A 22,774-nucleotide genomic window follows, 5' to 3' on the forward strand; every position below is an offset into this window, starting at 1 on the left:
TTCCCTGCAGGATCCCAGTGATGGTGACCCTCATCTGACTGTGCAGGCGGGGAGAGGAGAAGGTGCTGCCACTCTCTTTCATGCTCTTCATGTGTCTATACAGGTAGCACACTGTGACCCAGCTCGACCCCACCATCACACACAGACAAAAAAACATGTAGATAACTTTGCAATAGAAACACACCAGGACAGTGTAAAACAGTCCATCTGTAGAGCCAGAAACAGTGTCGTTTGTTGAAGTGTAAGTGATGTTATCGTTTCCCTCAACATCTTTGAGACTATAAACTAGTGATGTACTAACAGCCAAGTCAAACAGAAAGAAAATTCTGTCGACAAACAGGCCCCAGTAAATTATGATTTTGATGTTCCTCTTCACCCAGATGAAGAGAGCTCGCTGGGCTGGGACGATCTGGGTGTAGTAGAAGAAATTCAGCCAAACAGAGGTTGACATGCTGGTAAATGCAGTGAACAACACTAACATATCAACATACTGGATGTCTTCGCTGTAAGTGAGTAGCCACACGCATTCCACCGTGATAAGAGAGACCAGGAAAATTGTGGTGCAGAAAACCAAGAATCCCAGGAGTAACTTCACAGGCTGTTTGAGACCCTCTCTGCCTCGCGGTGGACAGAAGAGGCAAAAAGCAAAAAACAAGTTGACTAATATGTTGACAATAGCCAGAGGCCCGTTGACTATGATATAAGCCAATTCATCCATCACGATATAGGTAAACGACATTTCTGAAAATCCAGAGGTTTATTGTATGTTTACAGGGAGTTACTCTGGGTGCTCAAGTGATGGAAAAGAAACCCTGTCAATATCTGAGGGTCTGAGGCAACATTGAAATCAAATTCAAATACAACCAATGCACATGGTAAATATGTAAATGATTGGTCAGCAACAGAAACCAAAAAGGAAGGAATATCTGCATGTAGCATTGCATAAGCTTCCTGTATGCTTAAAAACACACTACTTTCCATTTTTTTGTGGTATAGATGTGTCTTTATGATATAGAGCTGTGGACAGGAATAATCTTGGTGTTGTATGAAGAAATCATCCACATAGAAGATGAAAGTAGATCAAATGCTCAGTATGGGTGATTCCCAATATAATCTCCTTTCTCCTGGAGTGTGTACTCTTTCACCACTTCTCACACATCTAAAACATTAGATTGGTGGAGACATGGGCTACTGGGAGTTTCCACACTATTTCTTATACCAGTCATTTCCTTTAAATTAGTGATTGGAAGTGAATAAGTGCACACTTTGGGAGGAAGTAGCAGATAATTGGGACATAGTCCATATCACTATGAGATCAACAACAGTCTGTATTCATAAACCGTTTCAGAGAAGCATTGCTGATCTAGGATCAGGACCCCCCCCCATGGCCATTTAATCATATTCATTATAATCAAAAAGGCAGAACTGATCCTAGATCAGCACTCCTACTTTGATACACTTCAAGAATATAGGCCCCAAGTTTGAGTGTGATCATACAAATACAATTTCCCAGAATGATCACTTTTAAAGAGTCAGACAGGCAGTTTTACAGAACTTTATCTTATTTATTATTAAATACATGACTGACTAAAACGCCAGAGGTAAGAGACCATTCATATTAGAAGGAAGACAAATACATACAAGGAAACTCCATCTATTTGTAATTAAGCCTGCTGTTTTTAAAGTACATAATTATGCAAACAATCAACGAGATCTGAAACTTGGCATGGTGATTGATCTGAATTCATCCAAGATTCTCACACACACATATACACACACTCTTATGGTCCAAACTTCAGATGTTACTCCTTATAGAATAGGGTGGGGTATGAGTCCCTCTTACAATGCAAGATGTTGAAAATGTCTTCATACATTTCTAACAGTTGAAATATTCCATAAATAACAACTGTTCTACTGTTCAGACCAACAGACTGCAGCAGACCTTGACCATCATTCAATCTGTCATATGAAACCACTTTGGTGCATCTTTTCCTCATCTGACATACATGTTTTTCCTCATCTGACATACATGTTTTTCCATCTCATATGTAGTTAAATATCTTCACAATGTAACAATACTTCACACACACAAAACAAGTTCGGCAGCTTGTCTTTTCAACCTGTATTTTCAGTGAAATAAAATAAGATAATGTTAATCTACAATTCACAGCAGTTGGCAAATGGGTGTCTACGCGTGCACACACAAAAACACACTCACTTTGTGGAACAGACGTTTTTCCACACATTATGAATTCATGCAAACTTTTATAATGGATGGATTATTGCTTGTGACATATAATCAAATCATATGATCCAAAATCAGTGTGAAGTGTTTTTGTTGCAGTCAATCTTCAGTAGCTGGGCGTCAGAAGTAGTCCCGGCGTCGTGAGTCATCGCTGATGAAGGAAGGGTTCCACTGAGCGGGGTAGATGCAGGAGTGACGGGAGCCCGGCAGGCCGGAGAACGGGTAGAGGCCATTATGCTCCAGGTCAGAGTTACGCAAAGCAGGCTGCAACACAGGAAAATTAGATGAGGTGGTCAGTGTCAACAGCGGAGGAAGGAGAGCGAGAGGTGTATGCTAATCCTAACCTGCTGCCGGGGAGCAAGATTAACAAACGTAGTGGCCCTTCTGTCTAATTGGTTTGTCTATTGTTTTCTGGAGAAATGCCATATGTTTGTCTTATTACAAACCACCTGGTTTGGGTCCTGGATGCTGATCAGACAATATACTATGGGTATGACGGAGTGCCTGGACACAGCCCGTAACCATATTATATTGGCCATATGTCACAAACCCCCGAGGTGTATTATTGCTATTATAAACTGTTTAAAACATCATTTGAGCAGTAAAAATCAATGTTTTGTCATACCTGTGGTATACGGTCTGATATACCACAGCTATAGTAGCAGTTTCTATACGTACAGAGTAGTAGTTTCTATACGTACAGAGTAGCAGTTTCTATACGTACAGAGTAGCAGTTTCTATACGTACAGTGTAGTAGTTTCTATACGTACAGAGTAGTAGTTTCTATACGTACAGAGTAGTAGTTTCTATACGTACAGAGTAGCAGTTTCTATACGTACAGAGTAGCAGTTTCTATACGTACAGAGTAGTAGTTTCTATACGTACAGAGTAGTAGTTTCTATACGTACAGAGTAGTAGTTTCTATACGTACAGAGTAGTAGTTTCTATACGTACAGAGTAGTAGTTTCTATACGTACAGAGTAGTAGTTTCTATGCGTACAGTGTAGCAGTTTCTATACGTACAGTGTAGCAGTTTCTATACGTACAGAGTAGCAGTTTCTATACGTACAGAGTAGCAGTTTCTATACGTACAGTGTAGTAGTTTCTATACGTACAGAGTAGTAGTTTCTATACGTACAGAGTAGTAGTTTCTATACGTACAGAGTAGCAGTTTCTATACGTACAGAGTAGCAGTTTCTATACGTACAGAGTAGTAGTTTCTATACGTACAGAGTAGTAGTTTCTATGCGTACAGAGTAGTAGTTTCTATACGTACAGAGTAGTAGTTTCTATGCGTACAGAGTAGTAGTTTCTATAAGTACAGAGTAGTAGTTTCTATACGTACAGAGTAGTAGTTTCTATACGTACAGAGTAGTAGATGTCTGTCATCTGTAGCAGGTTCTTGGTGCTACCGTTCTGCTGCAACTCGATGGTTTCCCTCCCCCACTCCATAGAAACACGGTTAATCTTTGGGAACTCTGGGTACGGCGACATCTGAAACTCTCCGCTTTTGAAAATAATCTTATTGATGTCATTCTTGTCTTTCCTGTAAAGAGATAGACAGACAAATATTAGTTCAATGGCAGCACGTTGACTGAGTTTAGTAAAACATTTGCATGTTATTATTGCGTTATTACATCATTATTAACGCTTAAGTGATTTCCAAATTGTGTGGACAATAAAGTTTTCGAATTGAGATATTATTAGTTTGATAAATATAATACAACATGGACTGAAAATAAGGAATTAGGTTTTGTAATTCTATTATTGTGTTATTAGATGGTAATAACAACAGTACTAGTGTCATTGAGTCTTACTTGCACCAGGTGACAATGAGAGCGATGATGAGAATAAGGAGTAGACCACCCCCTGCTGGCGATACCACCACAGCTATCAGCTTGTAGACTAGTAGAAACGCAAAACATTATGAATAAACTGGAGGTCTGAGTGGTAAACTACAAAGCAAGTTAGATCTACTCAGACTTTTTTACAGCTAGCCAGCTTCACATTCCAGCTCAGGTTCCATCCATACTACGACGGTGGATATTGCTCGTCCGTCTGCCGCTAACTCTAGCAGGCTTGTAACTGCACGTGCATGTCCTACATTGCTAGTCGAACTCCAAACTCTTCATTGAGACAATGCTGGAACATCAATTCATGGGCGAGTCAGTGCCACATTTGAATTTGTGCCGAAATCAAAATGACAGAAAAGTGATTTTGCAAATTCAGCAGGTTATGGTGTGAAATAGGATTTTAAAAGTATTTTTTTTAATTACTTATAGGTAACCCTGGCAATTTGACTGTTAACCTCACGGGAACACTAACAATGGCTGCCAGTATTGACATGAATGGAAACTGTCATCTATGGATTATACAGTAGATCACAAGAGTACACCCCTCACATTTTTGTAAATATTTGAGTGTATCTTTTCATGTGACAACACTGAAGAAATTACACTTTGCTACAATGTAAAGTAGTGAGTGTACAGCTTGTATAACAGTGTAAATTTGCTGTCCCCTCAAAATAACTCAACACACAGCCATTAATGTCTAAACCGCTGGCAACAAAAGTGAGTACACCCCTAAGTGAAAATGTCCAAATTGGGCCCAAAGTGTCAATATTTTGTGTGGCCACCATCATTTTCCAGCACTGCCTTAACCCTCTTGGGCATAGAGTTCACCAGAGCTTCACAGGTTGCCACTGGAGTCCTCTTCCACTCCTCCATGACGACATCACGGAGCTGGTGGATGTTAGAGACCTTGCACTCCTCCACCTTCCATTTGAGGATGCCCCACAGATGCTCAATAGGGTTTAGGTCTGGAGACATGCTTGGCCAGTCCATCACCTTTACCCTCAGCTTCTTTAGCAAGGCAGTAGTCGTCTTGGAGGTGTGTTTGGGGTCGTTATCATTTTGGAATACTGCCCTGCGGCCCAGTCTCCGAAGGGAGGGGATCATGCTCTGCTTCAGTATGTCACAGTACATGTTGGCATTCATGGTTCCCTCAATGAACTGTAGCTCCCCAGTGCCGGCAGCACTCATGCAGCCCCAGACCATGACACTCCCACCACCATGCTTGACTGTAGGCAAGACACACTGGTCTTTTTACTCCTCACCTGGTTGCCGCCACACACGCTTGACACCATCTGAACCAAATACGTTTCTTGGTCTCATCAGACCACAGGACATGGTTCCAGTAATCCATGTCCTTAGTCTGCTTGTCTTCAGCAAACTGTTTGCGGGCTTTCTTGTGCATCATCTTTAGAAGAGGCTTCCTTCTGGGACGACAGCCATGCAGACCATTTTGATGCAGTGTATGGCGTATGGTCTGAGCACTGACAGGCTGACCCCCCACCCCTTCAACCTCTGCAGCAATGCTGGCAGCACTCATACGTCTATTTCCCAAAGAAAACCTCTGGATATGATGCTGAGCACGTGCACTCAACTTCTTTGGTCGACAATGGCGAGGCCTGTTCTGAGTGGAACCTGTCCAGTTAAACCGCTGTATGGTCTTGGCCACCGTGCTGCAGCTCAGTTTCAGGGTCTTGGCAATCTTCTTTTAGCCCAGGCCATCTTAATGTAGAGAAACAATTTGCTCTACAAACTTTTTTCCAGATCCTCAGAGAGTTCTTTGCCATGAGGTGCCATGTTGAACTTCCAGTGACCAGTCAGTATGAGGGAGTGTGAGAGCGATGACACCAAATTTAACACACCTGCTCCCCATTCACACCTGAGACCTTGTAACACTAACGAGTCACATGACACCAGGGAGGGAAAATGGATAATTGGGCATTTTCACTTAGGGGTGAACTCACTTTTGTTGCCAGCGGTTTAGACATTAATGGCTGTGTGTTGAGTTATTTTGAGGGGACAGCAAATTTACACTGTTATACAAGCTGTACACTCACTACTTTACATTGTAGCAGTGCCCTTTCTTCAGTGTTGTCACATGAAAAGATATACTCAAATATTTACAAAAAATGTGAGGGGTGTACTCACTTTTGTGATATACTGTATGTCTATGGTTGATTGCGACTGTCAGTTTGCCTTTCGCAAATTTCAAAATACAATTATATGAAAAACAAACACTAGAAAGAAAACACTGTCATTACTATTTTATTTAACTAAATGTGTAATGTGATAGGTATTTTCTACACCAAAAAATATAAATTTGATTAATAAAATAATCCATCTTCTTCCTCAAATGCAAGGGATGATGGCACAATCTTTACGAGAGGGAGAGTATCTGATTTGATTGGTCCAAATCTCATGGCTCAGACACTTCAGGATAAATGGAGTTAGCTTGTCCCGGAGCAGGTTAGTTCTGAAGGATTCGATGCCATAAAAATACACCTGGCTAAAAGGTGAGCCACTTTCATGATAACGGTAATCCCGAGATGAACTCACTAATTCGCAGTATAGGGCTCATTGTGATTATGTGACTGCATAAAAAAGGTTTTGCCCGCGCTACAGATGGCTGTATCGGTCTACTTATACAGGGCTAGTAAAAGCCCAGTGCACTACTTTTGTGAAGAAAAACAAAAATAAAATTCTTAATAAAATATTTTTTTTCATTCAGATTTTTTAGGAGATGCTGCAGCACCCTAAGCACCCCTACCTCCCATGACGATGGTTCATCTGACTTTGGGGAAGAAGATAAATCCTGAAGGATGCCTTAAATGATTATGTTGTCTTGATTCTCAATTATATATTTTTCCTCACACTTTTTAAATTATTATTTTTGTTATTAAACTCTCCTACTTACAATTTCCACAGTTGAATCCTCCAAATCCAAATGTGCACCTGAAAGATATAAACAGCCAAATAAAAGACCAAAGCATGAATTAACAGAGTGGTCCATGGATTAGAGTTCTCATTACTTACCTGACACAGGTTCCATTGACCCGTTTCAGACCATCACCACATTCTGTAAGATAAGGAATGTTATTTTTGTCACGCCTTGGTATTAGTATTTTGTGTTTTCTTTAATTATTTGGTCAGGCCAGGGTGTGACATGGGTTATTGTGGTGTGTTTTTGTCTTAGGGGTTTTGTGGGGTGTCTACGTAGTCTATGGCTACCTGAGGCGGTTCTCAATCAGAGTCAGGTGATTATCGTTGTCTCTGATTGGGAACCATATTTAGGCAGCCATATTCTGTGAGTGTTTTCGTGGGTGATTGTTCCTGTCTTTGTGTTTGCACCAGATAGGGCTGTTTCGGTTTTCATTATTTCATTTCGTTAGTTTTGTAGTTTCTGTATGTATAGGTTTTCCTTCATTAAAATATATCATAAATCATCATCACGCTGCATTTTGGTCCGATCCTTGTTCTACCTCTTCGTCAGAGGAGGAGATAGAAGAGAGCCGTTACAGAATCACCCACCACACCCGGACCAAGTGGCGTGGTAACAGGCAACAGTGGCAGCAGGAGCAGCGCGACAAGAATTTCTGGACTTGGGAGGAAATCCTCGACGGGAGAGGACCCTGGGCTAAACCAGGGGAGTGTAGCCGCACCAAGGTGCAGCGAGAGAGGGACTGGACATGGGAGGACGAACTGGATGGTGAAGGACCTTGGGCTCAGCCTGGAGAATATCGCCGCCCCAAGGAAGAACTGGAGGCGGAGAGGCGCTGGTATGAGGAGGCAGCATGGCGACGCGGATGGAAGCCTGAGAGTCGGCCCCAAAAATGTATTGGGGGGGGGGGGGGGCTCACAGGGAGTATGGCTATGCCAGGTAGGAGACCTGCGCAAACTCCCTGTGCTTACCGGGGGGCTAGAGAGACCGGGCAGGCACCGTGTTATGCTATGGAGCGCACGGTGTTTCCAGTGCGGGTGCATAGCCCGGTGCGGTTCATACCAGCTCTTTGTATTGGCTGGGCTAGAGTGGGCATCGAGCCAGGTAAGGTTGAGCAGGCTTGGTGCTCAAGAGCTCCAGTGCGCCTGCACGGTCCGGTCTATCCAGAGCCACCTCTACACACCAGTCCTCCGGTGGCAGCTCCCCGCACCAGGCTTCCTGTGCGTGTTCTCTATCCAGTTCCACCAGTGCCAGCACCACGCATCAGGCCTACAGTGCGCCTCGCCTCTCCAGCGCTGCCGGAGTCTCCTGCCTGTTCAGTGCAGCCTGAGCTACCAGTCTGCATGGAGCAGCCTGAGCCGCCAGTCTGCATGGAGCAGCCAGAGCCGCCAGTCTGCATGGAGCAGCCAGAGCCGCCAGTCTGCATGGAGCAGCCAGAGCCGCCAGTCTGCATGGAGCAGCCAGAGCTGCCAGTCTGCATGGAGCAGCCAGAGCTGCCAGTCTGCATGGAGCAGCCAGAGCTGCCAGTCTGCATGGAGCAGCCAGAGCTGTCAGTCTGCATGGAGCAGCCAGAGATGTCAGTCTGCATGGAGCAGCCAGAGATGTCAGTCTGCATGGAGCAGCCAGAGATGTCAGTCTGCATGGAGCAGCCAGAGCTGCCAGGTTGCATGGAGCAGCCAGAGCTGCCAGTCTGCATAGAGCTGCCAGTCTGCATAGAGCAGCCAGAGCTGCCAGTCTGCATGGAGCTGCCAGTCTGCATAGTGCAGCCAGAGCTGCCAGTCTGCATGGAGCTGCCAGTCTGCATAGAGCAGCCAGAGATGTCAGTCTGCATAGAGCAGCCAGAGATGCCAGTCTGCATGGAGCAGCCAGAGCTGCCAGTCTGCCAGAGCTTCCTCTCAGTGCTGGGCTTCCTCTCAGTGCTGGGCTTCCTCTCAATGCTGGGCTTCCTCTCAGTGCTGGGCTTCCCCTCAGTGCTGGGCTTCCCCTCAGTGCTGGGCTTCCCCTCAGTGCTGAGCTACCCCTCAGTGCTGAGCTACCCCTCAGTCCCGAGCTGCCCCTCAGTCACGAGCTGCCCCTCAGTCCAGTGGGGTTCTGGGTGAGGACTATTAGGCCATGGTCGGCAGCGAGGGTGGATTATCCCAGGACGCGAGGGGGAGGAACTATGACATTTATGGAGTGGGGTCCACGTCCCGAGCCAGAGCCGCCATCATGGACAGACGCCCACCCGGACCCTCCCTATGGTTTTGAGGTGCGTCCAGGAGTCCGCACCTTAGGGGGGGGGGGGGGGGGGGGGGGGGGGTTCTGTCACGCCTTGGTCTTAGTATTTTGTGTTTTCTTTAATTATTTGGTCAGGCCAGGGTGTGACATGGGTTATTGTGGTGTGTTATTGTCTTAGGGGTTTTGTGGGGTGTCTACGTAGTCTATGGCTACCTGAGGCGGTTCTCAATCAGAGTCAGGTGATTTATCGTTGTCTCTGATTGGGAACCATATTTAGGCAGCCATATTCTGTGAGTGTTTTCGTGGGTGATTGTTCCTGTCTTTGTGTTTGCACCAGATAGGGCTGTTTCGGTTTTCATTATTTCATTTCGTTAGTTTTGTAGTTTCTGTATGTATAGGTTTTCCTTCATTAAAATATATCATGAATCATCATCACGCTGCATTTTGGTCCAATCCTTGTTCTACCTCTTCGTCAGAGGAGGAGATAGAAGAGAGCCGTTACAATTTTACATTTATTTCAAAACAAGAACATTTCAGTTATATAATGCATTTTCTTTTCAATATGATGCTGGCTACAATGAAATAAAAATAATGAAGTGAATTTTACAGAAGATTGACCCAGGGTCATATTCACTTGGTACCAAATGGAAAAAAAGACTGAAATGGGAGAGGGGCTACTTGAACATGTCAATAGGAAACGCTATGTTGTGCTCTAACGTCTGCTCGCTCCATCCTTCCATGCCCCACCTATGCAGGACTGAGGCCTATCTTCTCCCTCCACCAGACCCAGGCCCCACCTATGCAGGACTGAGGCCTATCCTCTCCCTCCACCAGACCCAGGCCCCACCTATGCAGGACTGAGACCTATCCTCTCCCTCCACCCTCTCCCAGACTTCACCTATGCAGGACTGAGACCTATCCTCTCCCTCCACCCTCTCCCAGACCCAGGCTTCACCTATGCAGGACTGATCCTCAGGATTGAGTTTGAAGTACCCTGGTTGACACTGGCAGTAGGCTGTCCCATTGGAGTCGGTACAAAAAGAATGCTCAGGGTGACACTGGATATTCTGGGCCAGACACAGACTCTCAACTAAGGGTCAGAGAGAGGAGAGAGGTGTGGTAAGGATGGTTGTAACAGGGCCAGGTATGCTATTTAAAACATGCTAATGTCGTACATTGACTTCCATTGTTTTATGGTTAGGAAATGCCTAAGTTAGCAGATGGTGGCTGAAGCCCAAAGCGTGGATTGCATTATGTCCTTGTCCCCACAGACTGCTTACAAGGTAACCAAACAAATAAGTCATTTTGAAATTAGGATGAACTATCCCTTTAAGACTGGGGTTACGGGGAAAGAGGTGAGGATGGGAGGGAGAGAGTGCTGTACCATGATAGGAAAGTTGGTGAGTGACCACCACTCGGCAGTGTCCAGCGGTGCTGTTACAGTTGTTCAGAGACATCTGTATGATGTGGTAGACCTCAGAGCTGGTCACATCAGTAGAGATGGAGAACATGTTGACAGCAGAGATACGAACACCGTCCTCCCCTCTGGAACACACACGTCACAGCAAACTTGATTTGAAGTCCATTTCAAATCCCAACACACGAAGGTCATGCTGAAAGCGTCAGAGTTTTTGTTCTATTGAACACTCCATTACAATAAAGGCATTTTAAATATATGGTCCTGATTGTTATTTTTTTTAGGAAGCTTTACATACAAAATACACAAGAACCAAGAGAGTATGGCTTGTTGTCATGCATTCAGAGTATGCATGACAAGGGGGAAGAAGAAACTCACTTTTTACTCAAAGAAGAGCGCCGGTAACCACGCAGAATTGATAGTGAGGCATTCAGCTGTAAAATAAAAAAATGTTAACGATTATTAATAATCACCATATAATACATAAACTATACCTTCCTTGCATTCATAATACATATATTATCATGTTTGAACAGGTTTGCTGCCTCACTACAACAGATCCACAATAGTATACTGTATATCAGTGATAGTAATTTCTCTCTCCCCACTAGGGTTGCAAAACACCCGGTAATTTAGCAAATGTACAAGATTCTTGAAATATTCTAAAATGACTGGTTACATGGAATATTCAGGGTTATACACGGGGAATATTCCCTCCCTTTGCAACCCTACTCTCCACCATGTCCCTGTGCTCCTTACCAGCTGGTTGATCTCTCTCTGGATCTCATGCAGTGTGGCGCTCCTGGAGAGCAGGGGGACGTTGAAACTGAACGTGCCCAGGAAAGTTTTTGCTGTGGAGGAAAACAGACACTGTGGTTAACTAAGGTTCAAGACAGTCTGTAAAGTTTACAGTCAACCTTTTCATCTAATGAAATGTAGGCATCCTGCTTGATATTGAATAAATACCTCAAAAAGTTTAGCAATCTCTTATCTTATCATAACATATACCATAATCTAATAACATAATCTATACCATTACCTAATAACATATACCATAACCTATACCATAATCGAATCACATACCATAACCTATAACATAAAATATACCATAAACCAATAATCTATACCATAACCTAATAACAAAACATATAGCACAACCTAATAACCTATACCATAACATAACCTATAACATATACCATAACCTAATAACATCACCTATACCATAACCTAACATATACATAACCTACACCATAACCTAACCTATACCGTAACATAACCTAATAACATATACCATAATCTAATAACCTATACCATAACCTATACCATAATCTAATAACCTACTCCATAACATAACCTAAACCATAACTTAATAGCATTACCTATACCATAACTTAAAATAACTTATCATAACCTAATAACTAAACATATATCATAACCTAATAACTAAACATATATCATAACCTAATAACATATAGCATAACCTATACCATAACCCAATAACCTATATCATAACCTAACAACCTATATCATCACCTAAACCATCAGCTAATAACCTATATCATAACCTAATAATCTATACCATAAGCTAATAACATATACCATAACCTAATATAACCTATACCATAACCTAACAACCTAGACCATAACCTAATAACCTGTACCATAACCTAATAACATATAGCATGACCTATACCATAACCTAATAACCTATACCATAACCCAATAACCTATATCATAACCTAATAACCTATACCATAACCTAATAACCTAAACCATAAGCTAATAACATATACCATAACCTAAAAATCTATACCATAACCTAAAAATCTATACCATAACCTAATAACCTATACCATAACATAATATATACCATAACCTGATAATCTATACCATTAGCTAATAACATAACATATGCCATAACCTAAAACCTATACCATAACATATACCATGACGCTGATAACATAGCCTATATCATAATCTAATAACACAACATAACCTAATAACATGTACCATAACCTAATAACATACCATAACCTATTCCATAACCAATACCATAAGCTAATAACATATACCATAACCTAATAACATAACCTAACAACCTATACCATAACCTAATAACCTGTACCATAACCTAATAACATATACCATGCCATAGCCTACACCATAACCTAATAACCTATACCATAACCTATACCATAATCTAATAACCTATTCCATAACATAACCTAAACCATAACTTAATAGCATAACCAATACCATAACTTAATAACTAAACATATATCATAACCTAATAACATATAGCATAACCTATACCATAACCCAATAACCTATATCATAACCTAACAACCTATACCATAACCTAAACCATAAGCTAATAACCTATATCATAACCTAATGATCTATACCATAAGCTAACAACATATACCATAACCTAACAATCTATACCATAACCTAATAACCTATACCATAACCTAATAACATATAGCATAACCTATACCATAACCTATACCATAACCCGATAACCTATATCATAACCTAATAACCTATACCATAACCTAATAACCTAAACCATAAGCTAATAACATATACCATAAACTAATAACATATAGCATAACCTAATAACATATAGCATAACCAATACCATAACCTGATAACATATACCATAACCTAAAAATCTATACCATAACCTAATAACATAACATATACCATAACCTAAAAACATATACCATAACATATACCATGACCTGATAACATAGCCTATACCATAATCTAATAACACAACATAACCTAATAACATACCATAACCTAATAACATAACCTATACCATAACCTAACAACCTGTACCATAACCTAATAACATATAGCATAACCTAATAACATATACCATAACCTATACCATAACCTAATTACATATACAGTGGGGCAAAAAAGTATTTAGTCAGCCACCAATTGTGCATGTTCTCCCACTTAAAAAGATGAGAGAGGCATGTAATTTTCATCATAGGTACACTTCAACTATGACAGACAAAAAATGAGAAAAAAAATCTAGAAAATCATATTGTAGGATTTTTTATGAATTTATTTGCAAATTAAGGTGGAAAATTAAGTATTTGGTCGCCTACAAACAAGCCAGATTTCTGGCTCTCACAGACCTGTAACTTCTTCTTTAAGAGGCTCCTCTGTCCTCCACTCATTACCTGTATTAATGGCACCTGTTTGAACTTGTTATCAGAAACAACATTGTAGACCTGCACCAGGCTGGGAAGACTGAATCTGCAATAGGTAAGCAGCTTGGTTTGAAGAAATCAACTGTGGGAGCAATTATTAGGAAATGGAAGACATACAAGACCACTGATAATCTCCCTCGATCTGGGGCTCCACGCAAGATCTCACCCCGTGGGGTCAAAATTATCACAAGAATGGTGAGCAAAAATCCCAGAACCACACAGGGGGACCTAGTGAATGACCTGCAGAGAGCTGGGACCAAAGTAACAAAGCCTACCATCAGTACACACTACGCCGCCAGGGACTCAAATCCTGCAGTGCCAGACGTGTCCCCCTGCTTAAGCCAGTACATGTCCAGGCCCGTCTGAAGTTTGCTAGAGAGCATTTGGATGATCCAGAAGAAGATTGTGAGAATGTCATATGGTCAGATTAAACCAAAATATAACTTTTTGGTAAAAACTCAACTTGTCGTGTTTGGAGGACAAAGAATGCTGAGTTGCATCCAAAGAACACCATACCTACTGTGAAGCATGGGGGTGGAAACATCATGCTTTGGGGCTGTTTTTCTGCAAAGGGACCAGGACGACTGATCCGTGTAAAGGAAAGAACGAATGGGGCCATGTATCGTGAGATTTTGAGTGAAAACCTTCCATCAGCAAGGGCATTGAAGATGAAACGTGACTGGGTCTTTCAGCATGACAATGATCCCAAACACACTGCCCGGGCAACGAAGGAGTGGCTTCGTAAGAAGCATTTCAAGGTCCTGGAGTGGCCTATCCAGTCTCCAGATCTCAACCCCATAGAAAATATTTGGAGGGAGTTGAAAGTCTGTGTTGCCCAGCAACAGCCCCAAAACATCACTGCTCTAGAGGAGATCTGCATGGAGGAATGGGCCAAAATACCAGCAACAGTGTGTGAAAACCTTGTGAAGACTTACAGAAAACGTTTGACATCTGTCATTGCAAACAAATGGTATATAACAAAGTACTGAGATAAACTTTTGTTATTGACCAAATACTTATTTTCCACCATAATTTGCAAATAAATTCATAAAAAATCCTACAATGTGATTTTCTGGATATTTTTTCTCATTTTGTCTGTCATAGTTGAAGTGTACCTATGATGAAAATTACAGCCCTCTCTCATCTTTTTAAGTGGGAGAACTTGCACAATTGGTGGCTGACTAAATACTTTTTTGCCCCAATATACCTTAATTTATACCATAACCTAATAACCTACACCATAAGCTAATAACATAACATATACCATAACCTAATAACCTAACATACTATAACCTAATAACCTAACATACTATAACATAACCTATACCATAATCTATGCCATAACCTATACCATAACCTAATAACATATACCATAACCCAATAACCGATACCATAACCTAATAACCTATACCATAACCTGTACCATAACATAGTAACCTATACCATAAGCTAATAACATAACATATACCATAACCTAATAACCTAACATACTATAACCTAATAACCCAACATACCATAACCTATACCATAACCTAATAATCTATACCATAACCTAATAACATACCTTATACCATAGCCTAATCTAATAACATAATGTATACCATATCCTAATAACATAACCTATACCATACCATAACATATACCATAACCAAATAACCTAACCTAACATATACCATAACCTATACCATAACTTAATAACATAACCTACACCATAACTGACACCATAATATAACCTAATAACATATACCATCATCTAATAGCATAATCTAATAACATAATATATACCATAACCTAATAACCTATAGCATAACATAATAACATATACCATAACCTAATACCATAACCGAATAACATAACATAACAACCAAATAACATAACCCCATTATCTCTACTTACACATTCCTCTTCTGCAGATCTGTCACTCCAGTGTTTAATTGCTAAATTGTAATTATTTTGCCACTACGGCCTATTTATTACCTTACCTCCTTTATCTTACCTCATTTGCACACACTGTATATAGACCCCCTCTATAAAGTGAGTGTAACCTAATAACATAACATATACCATAACCTAATCTATAAGGCCCTGAGTATTGTTTATATTTTCATTGTTATATGACATGAGACCTTGTAAATAGAGTACTGATATGTACAGTATGTTTAGCTATAAGATTTATAGTGCAACTGTCTGACTTTATTAGAACTCAAACTGGTCCTGTATGTCTCAGTTGGTAGAGCATGGCGCCACCACCAGGGTTGTGGGTTTGATTCCCATTCATAAAATGTATGCAAACACGACTGTAAGTCACTTTGGATAAAAGCGTCTGCTAAATGGCATATATTATTATTATGTATTATTATACTGTATATTAAATAAGAACCTAAATATTGTATACATTTTTATTGTCATAGGAGACTTCGTAAACAAAGGCTGTACTGTTTATTTAGCCGTACCTCGCGTGCAGTCTCTTCCATGCTCCATGTCCAGACCCAGGGGACACTCACAGCTGAAGGAGCCCCTGGTATTAACACAAGTAGAGTCACTGGGACAGGGGCCCAAGGGGCCACTCTCACACTCATCCACATCTGAACCAACACAGCACAACAGAGACAAAGGACAGAGGAGAGAGGGCAGGTCAACACAATATACTGACTATGCAGGCACCCCGCTCCCCCCACAAAGACTATACCATTCAATACCATTAGCAATATATAGACTTCACCAATAGCTCACATACTAACATACAGTATGGCTGGGAATTGTAGGTTGAGCTCACCCTCATTGCAGGTAGGTCCTGTCCATGATGACAGACAGTCACAGGTGAACCCAGTCACTCCATAGGGTAGACACTCACCTCCATTCAGACAGGGGCCGGACTCACAGGCACTACCTAAAGAAGAGAGCAGGATTCAGAATAACGTACTGTATCTCATTACAATGCAGTTCATTGTAAGAAACTATTTTCTTTATTGTTCCAAACAGTCATTAGGTTTTGGGATCTTCATTTCACTTTTCCAGCTCAATTAACTTCAGAAGAATCAAAGCATTGAAAGATATACTGTGTTGACAAACCTGGTGTCTGCGGTGTAGATCTGATGTCCATTGGAGCGGTGGTCACTTCTATCTCAGTGGTCCCCATGTCAGTGTGTTTCCCTGTTGTGTGTAGTTCCACTGTGTTTCTGGTGGGGACGCCGTAACTGTAGGAGGAGGAGGCTGCAGTGGTGGTGATGCTGTGGGCCGTGGTGTCCCCCTGTGTGGCCGTGCTGGTCTCCAGGTGCAAGGTGGTGACGTCGGTGGAGCTCATCCCCGTTGAGGGTCCTTGGGTCTGGGTCTGAGTCTGAGTGGTGCCCGGGGGCTGGGGGGTGGAAGCAGAGCTCTGGAGACCCAAGGTAGTCTCCGTGGTAGTGGTGGTAGGGATGATGGTGGGCTGAGTCTGGGCCTCAATGGAAGTGGTGGTACTGGGCTGAACCATCCTCGTCGTAGTAAGAGGCGGGGTCGGTGTGGTGCTGGTTGCCATGGTAACAATGTAGGGCTCCTCCTCGGTGACCTGTGACTTTATTGTCATGGTAACAGGTGTGGTGGACACCAGGACCTCTGTGGCCACCGGCGGCCGCTGAGTCTTGGGGATGAAGGGAGGCTGGGTGGCGAGGAACCGAGACAGGGAGTCATACAGGGCAGTGGCACTATCTCGTAGTGTTGGGGGAGCAGTAGTAAGACCCAGGCCTAGGATAGTATTGTCCTCTGTGTGGAGCGAAGGGACCCCCTCTGTCTCACCCTGCTCCCCCCGGGTGCTAGGGGGACCTGTGGAGGACTTGGTGGAGGTCTCAGACCCAGTGACCAGGATGGAGGGAGAATCTCTATCTGTTTCTCCTCCCTGAGAGGTGTTGGGGTGGCTGGGGCCTTCTTCTGACGACAGCACAGGGGGCTGTGATGAAGCAGAAACCCCCTCTTCTGTCTGGGATGTCCTGCCTCTGGAGGGCTGACTAGAGTCTGTTGTGTCTGTGTCCCGTCTGCTGTGCTTATCAACCACCCTGAGCGGAGGGGTGGAGTTGGGGGTTCCCTCTGAAACCAGAGAGGTGTGGTCCTGCTGTTGGGTCACATTGAGAGGTCCAGTCAGTGGGTTGGTCCCTCTGGAGGCGAAACCACCAGACCACTCTGTTTAGAAAGAAATAGAAGAGGTAGTGGAGTAGATACTTGTATTTGTTAATTTACTACATGAGAAATGGTAATTATACTTTTGCATATCCCATCCTCCCCAGTAGGCATATGCATACAGTACATATATATGCACAGACATACATATACACAGCGAGAGAGATTGAGGGCTGTTTACCCTGTGAGGAGTCGGTGTGGTGGTAAGAGTCAGACCCAGATGTAGCATCATGCCCGTGCTCAGGTCCTGTGAAGGGTATCCTGATGGTGACGGCCCCAGCCCCGGCTCCAGTGCGGCCAGTCGGGAGGTTCCAGGTGGAGGCCCGGGACTGGGAGGAGGAGTTGGAGTCCTCAGAGTACATGGAAGTGTTGTTGGATATCACAGACAGTAAAGTCCTCTCTCCCGCTCGACTCACAGTGGAGGAGATGTAGGTGCTGTCAGTTTGGATGGGGATAGGGAGAGCCACGGTTCCTAGGTCTGTCAACTGGTCCTGTCTGAGAGTGGCTGTTGACTGCCCATGCCCGAGACCCACAGTGCCTCGGTTCGTGGACTGGTCCTCTCGGAGACCCGCGGTGCCTCGGTTCGCCGACTGGTCCTCCCCGAGACCTGCGGTGCCTCGGTTCGCCGACTGGTCCTCCCCGAGACCCGCGGTGCCTCGGTTCGCCGACTGGTCCTCCCCGAGACCCGCGGTGCCTCGGTTCGCCGACTGGTCCTCCCCGAGACCCGCGGTGCCTCGGGTCGCCGACTGGTCCTCCCCGAGACCCGCGGTGCCTCGGTTCGCCGACTGGTCCTCCCCGAGACCTGCGGTGCCTCGGTTCGTCGACTGGTCCTCCCCGAGACCCGCGGTGCCTCGGTTCGCCGACTGGTCCTCCCCGAGACCCGCGGTGCCTCGGGTCGCCGACTGGTCCTCCCCGAGACCCGCGGTGCCTCGGTTCGCCGACTGGTCCTCCCCGAAACCCGCGGTGCCTCGGGTCGCCGACTGGTCCTCCCCGAGACCCGCGGTGCCTTGGTTCGCCGACTGGTCCTGCCTGAGACCCACGGTGCCTCGGTTCGTCGACTGGTCCTGCCTGAGACTGCTGTCAGCATCAGGGCTGTCCTGAGGGAGTCTGGCTTGTGTCACAGACCTGAGGTCCACTCGAAGCCCAGGGTAGGTCTCTAGTAGGTGGTCTGGTGCTAGTCTGGTCTGGTCTTCCCAATGTGTGGTAGCCTCTGTGGACACTACAATGGTAGAGCTCATCTGCTCTTTCGACAAACTAAGGGTTCCTTCTGATGCCCCGCGGGTTGAGACCGTGGAGAGATGCGTGTTTTTTTCAGTGGCTGTGAATAATAAATACATACAATTAAGGATGATAGGCATGAGTTTTCTGTATAAAAGAAAAGCAGTGTGTCCCAAGGGCCAACATAATGAGTTGGGGGAAAAGCCAAAACCAAAATGTAAATGTCTGCAATGTGCACATCAGGCCACCAGATGACCCCAGAGTGGTCTTGTCTGAAAGGGAAGACGTTGCCAGGAGTTACTACCTGTGGATGTAATGATTTTAGGTGGAGAACAATTGGCAGCCCGGCCTGTCTACCCTGACAAAAGCCTGGGCCCTAAATATGGAGGTGCACTCAGGCCTTTGGGACCTTGCCATTTCCTTCCTAATCCTGATCTAGCAGAAGCCATAGACGTTAAAATACAGTCACATCGCAGATGTCAGTTGGGTTCATGTTGAGGCAGAGTTGGCTCTCTGGCTCATAGTTTGTATAAGCCTTATGAAAACAGTTCATATCTCATTAAAGTCCCATAAATGTGACATTTCATTGGTAAGTCCATTGCTGATTTTTTTTGTTGCCAATGATGTTTCTGTTTGTAAAGATATGACTAGACCTCCTAATACTAAGATATGGCAGTTCTAGGCCTACACATGCAGACACTATATGTAAGCTGTTTAATGGTAACAAAACAGACACCCCGGGTGAGGAGTGTTCCTGTCCATAACACCACTACTACTAGGGCCTACAAACTCCACCTAGGCCTAAAGCTTGGTTTATAGTTGGTCCGGGGCCTGAAATATCTGCCCATCTACTCTGCGGCAGCCTGTTGACAGCCTGCCTGTCTGTAGGGAAGGCTTGTGCCTGGCACTTCTGCACTGACTCAACACTGCTGCTGGAGGGCTTTGGAACAATAACCTACTGCCAGTGCCAAGGAAGAGCTGAGCGCTGCCTGTGCTGGATAAAATCCTGAATGTAACACATAGCAATGACACACTCAGACAGTCAAACTGTCAGTACACAGATAGAGGGAAGAAGAGTTCAGCAATGGTGTAGTCAGTCCACAGAGAGAGACCTAGGATGCATCCTAAATAGCACACTATTCCCTATATAGGGCACTACTTTTGACCGGAGCCGTATGGCAGGCACAATGAGTTAGCTTGTGTGCGTTTAGTTTTTTTCTTTCTAAACCAGCGCCATCATTTGTGTTGCTCCCAGTTCATGACGATGATGAAATGGGTTCTGTCCCAAATTACACCCTTGGCTGTTCCATAAAGGTCCAGACTCAGACCTTTTGACAGAGACTGTAGCAAGCTTATATAGTGGATGTGAAATTTGCCCCAAAGCATGTTGGCTGGAGTACATCTGTAAAGAAAATCACTTCCCTGAGATCTGAAGCCAACCTCTGCTGGATAAGACAGTTGGCTTTGAGTTGTGTAGTGTGTGTTGTTTTGCAGAAGATCGCTGGTTCGCGCCCTGCTCGGGGCATAACAGAAAGCACTCTGTTACGTTTATATACAGAGACAGACTATTCACCTTCTCAAGAAGCGGACCTCGACCCCTGTGCAGATTGAGGTTCAATTCCAGTAAAGGCTTGAGGAGACAGCTGTTGCCACCAATCCGATGTAGTGATTGGGAAGGGAAAACGGTTCAGACCTCTTGGTAGTGGCCGTAGTAACCTATGCATACAAGGAGGATATAATAGCTCTACTCTCTAATGAAGTCTGGGCAAATAATTACCGGAAAAAGTGAACACTTTCTCCACATCTACTCACTGACAATACCTCATAAGAATTTATGTAGGTAAACAACACTTCCAAAACTCTGGCTGAGTGCTGAAACAAGAGTCAACAAAGACATTCATTGGTTTGAAAGGTAAACCTTAGAAGTTGTTCAGTACAGGGTGTATTTTTCTAATCACTGTTAGGCCATTAGCTGCAAAGCACATTTTAGTATATTGTCTCAAATTATCACTATGATGATAAACACAACATGTAAAGTGTTGGCCCCATTATTGATGAGCTGAAATAAAAAATCCCAGAAATGTTCCATACGAACAAAAAGCTTATTTTTCTCAAATTTTGTGCATAAATTTGTTTACATCCCTGTTTGTTTGCATTTCTTCTTTGCCAAGATAATCCATCCACCTGACAGGTGTGGCATATTTATAGAAGCTGATTAAACGGCATAATCATTACACAGGTGCACCTTGTGCTGGGGACAATAAAAGGCCACGCTAAAATGTGCAGTCACAACACAAATCCAAAGATATTTTGAAGGAGTGTGCAATTTGCAAGCTGACTGCTGGAATGTACACTGGATCTGTTGCCAGAGAATTTAATGTTAATTTCTCATTCACAAGCCACCTCCAACATCGTTTTATAGAATTTGGCAGTAAGTCCAACTGGCCTCACAACCGCAGACCACGTGTAACCATGCCAGCCCAGGACCTTGTTCTGGGTTTTTCTACCTCAATGCTGTTATTTAATTTAGTCTAAATAGACCGCGGGATATTGATCAAGTAGCCTATAAACATGCAATAAATAGTCCGTTGTAGTTTACTTTGATATACAATGATTAAATCACGACTGAGATTTAAATAGTCTGACAACAACAAAAAACACCGACACTTAAAATATTGTCACCGCGGGCGATCCGTGCCACATACAGGGATGGGACATTGTGTAGAACTATTGACCTGTTTGCGAATCCCACCCTCTTCCATATGTCTGTAGGTGCCTATTTTACTACCCCTTACCTAATTTGTCTTCACTCAATGTCCGGGTCTCACTGTCATCAGAATGCCGGACTCGGTGGTATTGTTCTGTTCCAGTTGATGGCGATGATACCTCCCTAAAGTCTTTAGAAGTTCTTGAAGTAGTAAACAAGTATTTTAAGGCAGTTATTTCTTCAGAGTTCGTAACGCTGGGAGAAAAGTATCCCCTCGTTACCAGTGTCCTATCCATATCGCTGGTGCTGGAGGTGTACGTCCACGCATTGATGGGCCTCAGAACGATCAAGAGGACCACAAGAAAAAGACGGGCTAGGACTACGTGACTCAAAGAACACGTTTCCATAATCAAAACGACACGAAATCGGAAGGCAGGGGTATATTCCAAACAAGAAGCGGCGAGTGGCCCACTGCCAACATTGGAAATTGGTTTCTTCAATTGTGTTCTTCAGTAATTTCTCATTTTAAAAAATCCATTCGGAGACCCGAAACACCTATTGATCCGATGACGGGCAATAAATTCGATAACCATAAAGTGGTGATGGAAAAATAAGCATGTTATCACATCCGAGGCGCCTAGCTCCTCCTACACAGATCAGCGATTGTAGTTTCCACCCAAATCCCAGTTGGCCGTCCGCGGACTAGCCTATTGTTACACAGAATATCTGATTCTGTTACTTTATATTGATTTCTTCAATGTAAGATACAATAGTAAACTCGAGATGCATGCCACAAGTGTGGA

The 22,774-nt window shown here is 43.6% G+C and overlaps 1 protein-coding gene across 3 annotated transcripts; it reads right to left on the minus strand.

Annotated features, from left to right (window-relative positions):
• Window positions 1-1,544: 1,544 nt before the first annotated feature.
• Window positions 1,545-22,619, minus strand: heg1 (heart development protein with EGF-like domains 1). 3 transcript variants are annotated; one of them, XM_031797596.1, is made up of 15 exons: window positions 22,060-22,619; window positions 20,838-20,980; window positions 18,228-19,364; window positions 16,967-18,049; window positions 16,671-16,784; window positions 16,348-16,479; window positions 11,427-11,518; window positions 11,046-11,101; window positions 10,635-10,795; window positions 10,206-10,340; window positions 7,129-7,171; window positions 7,010-7,047; window positions 4,063-4,150; window positions 3,614-3,791; window positions 1,545-2,509 (listed from the first exon to the last, which is right to left on the minus strand). In XM_031797596.1, the coding sequence occupies exons 3-15, from the start codon at window positions 19,282-19,284 to the stop codon at window positions 2,366-2,368; spliced, it is 3,321 nt and encodes a 1,106-aa protein (XP_031653456.1). In that variant the 5' UTR covers window positions 19,285-19,364; window positions 20,838-20,980; window positions 22,060-22,619; the 3' UTR covers window positions 1,545-2,365. The 3 variants fall into 3 exon arrangements, with proteins under 3 accessions (XP_031653456.1, XP_020357351.2, XP_031653449.1); XM_020501762.2 differs by lacking the exon at window positions 20,838-20,980; XM_031797589.1 differs by lacking the exons at window positions 10,206-10,340; window positions 20,838-20,980.
• Window positions 22,620-22,774: the final 155 nt, after the last annotated feature.

The sequence above is a fragment of the Oncorhynchus kisutch genome, linkage group LG2 (genome assembly GCF_002021735.2).
Source record: "Oncorhynchus kisutch isolate 150728-3 linkage group LG2, Okis_V2, whole genome shotgun sequence".
Classification (NCBI taxonomy): Eukaryota; Metazoa; Chordata; class Actinopteri; order Salmoniformes; family Salmonidae; genus Oncorhynchus; species Oncorhynchus kisutch.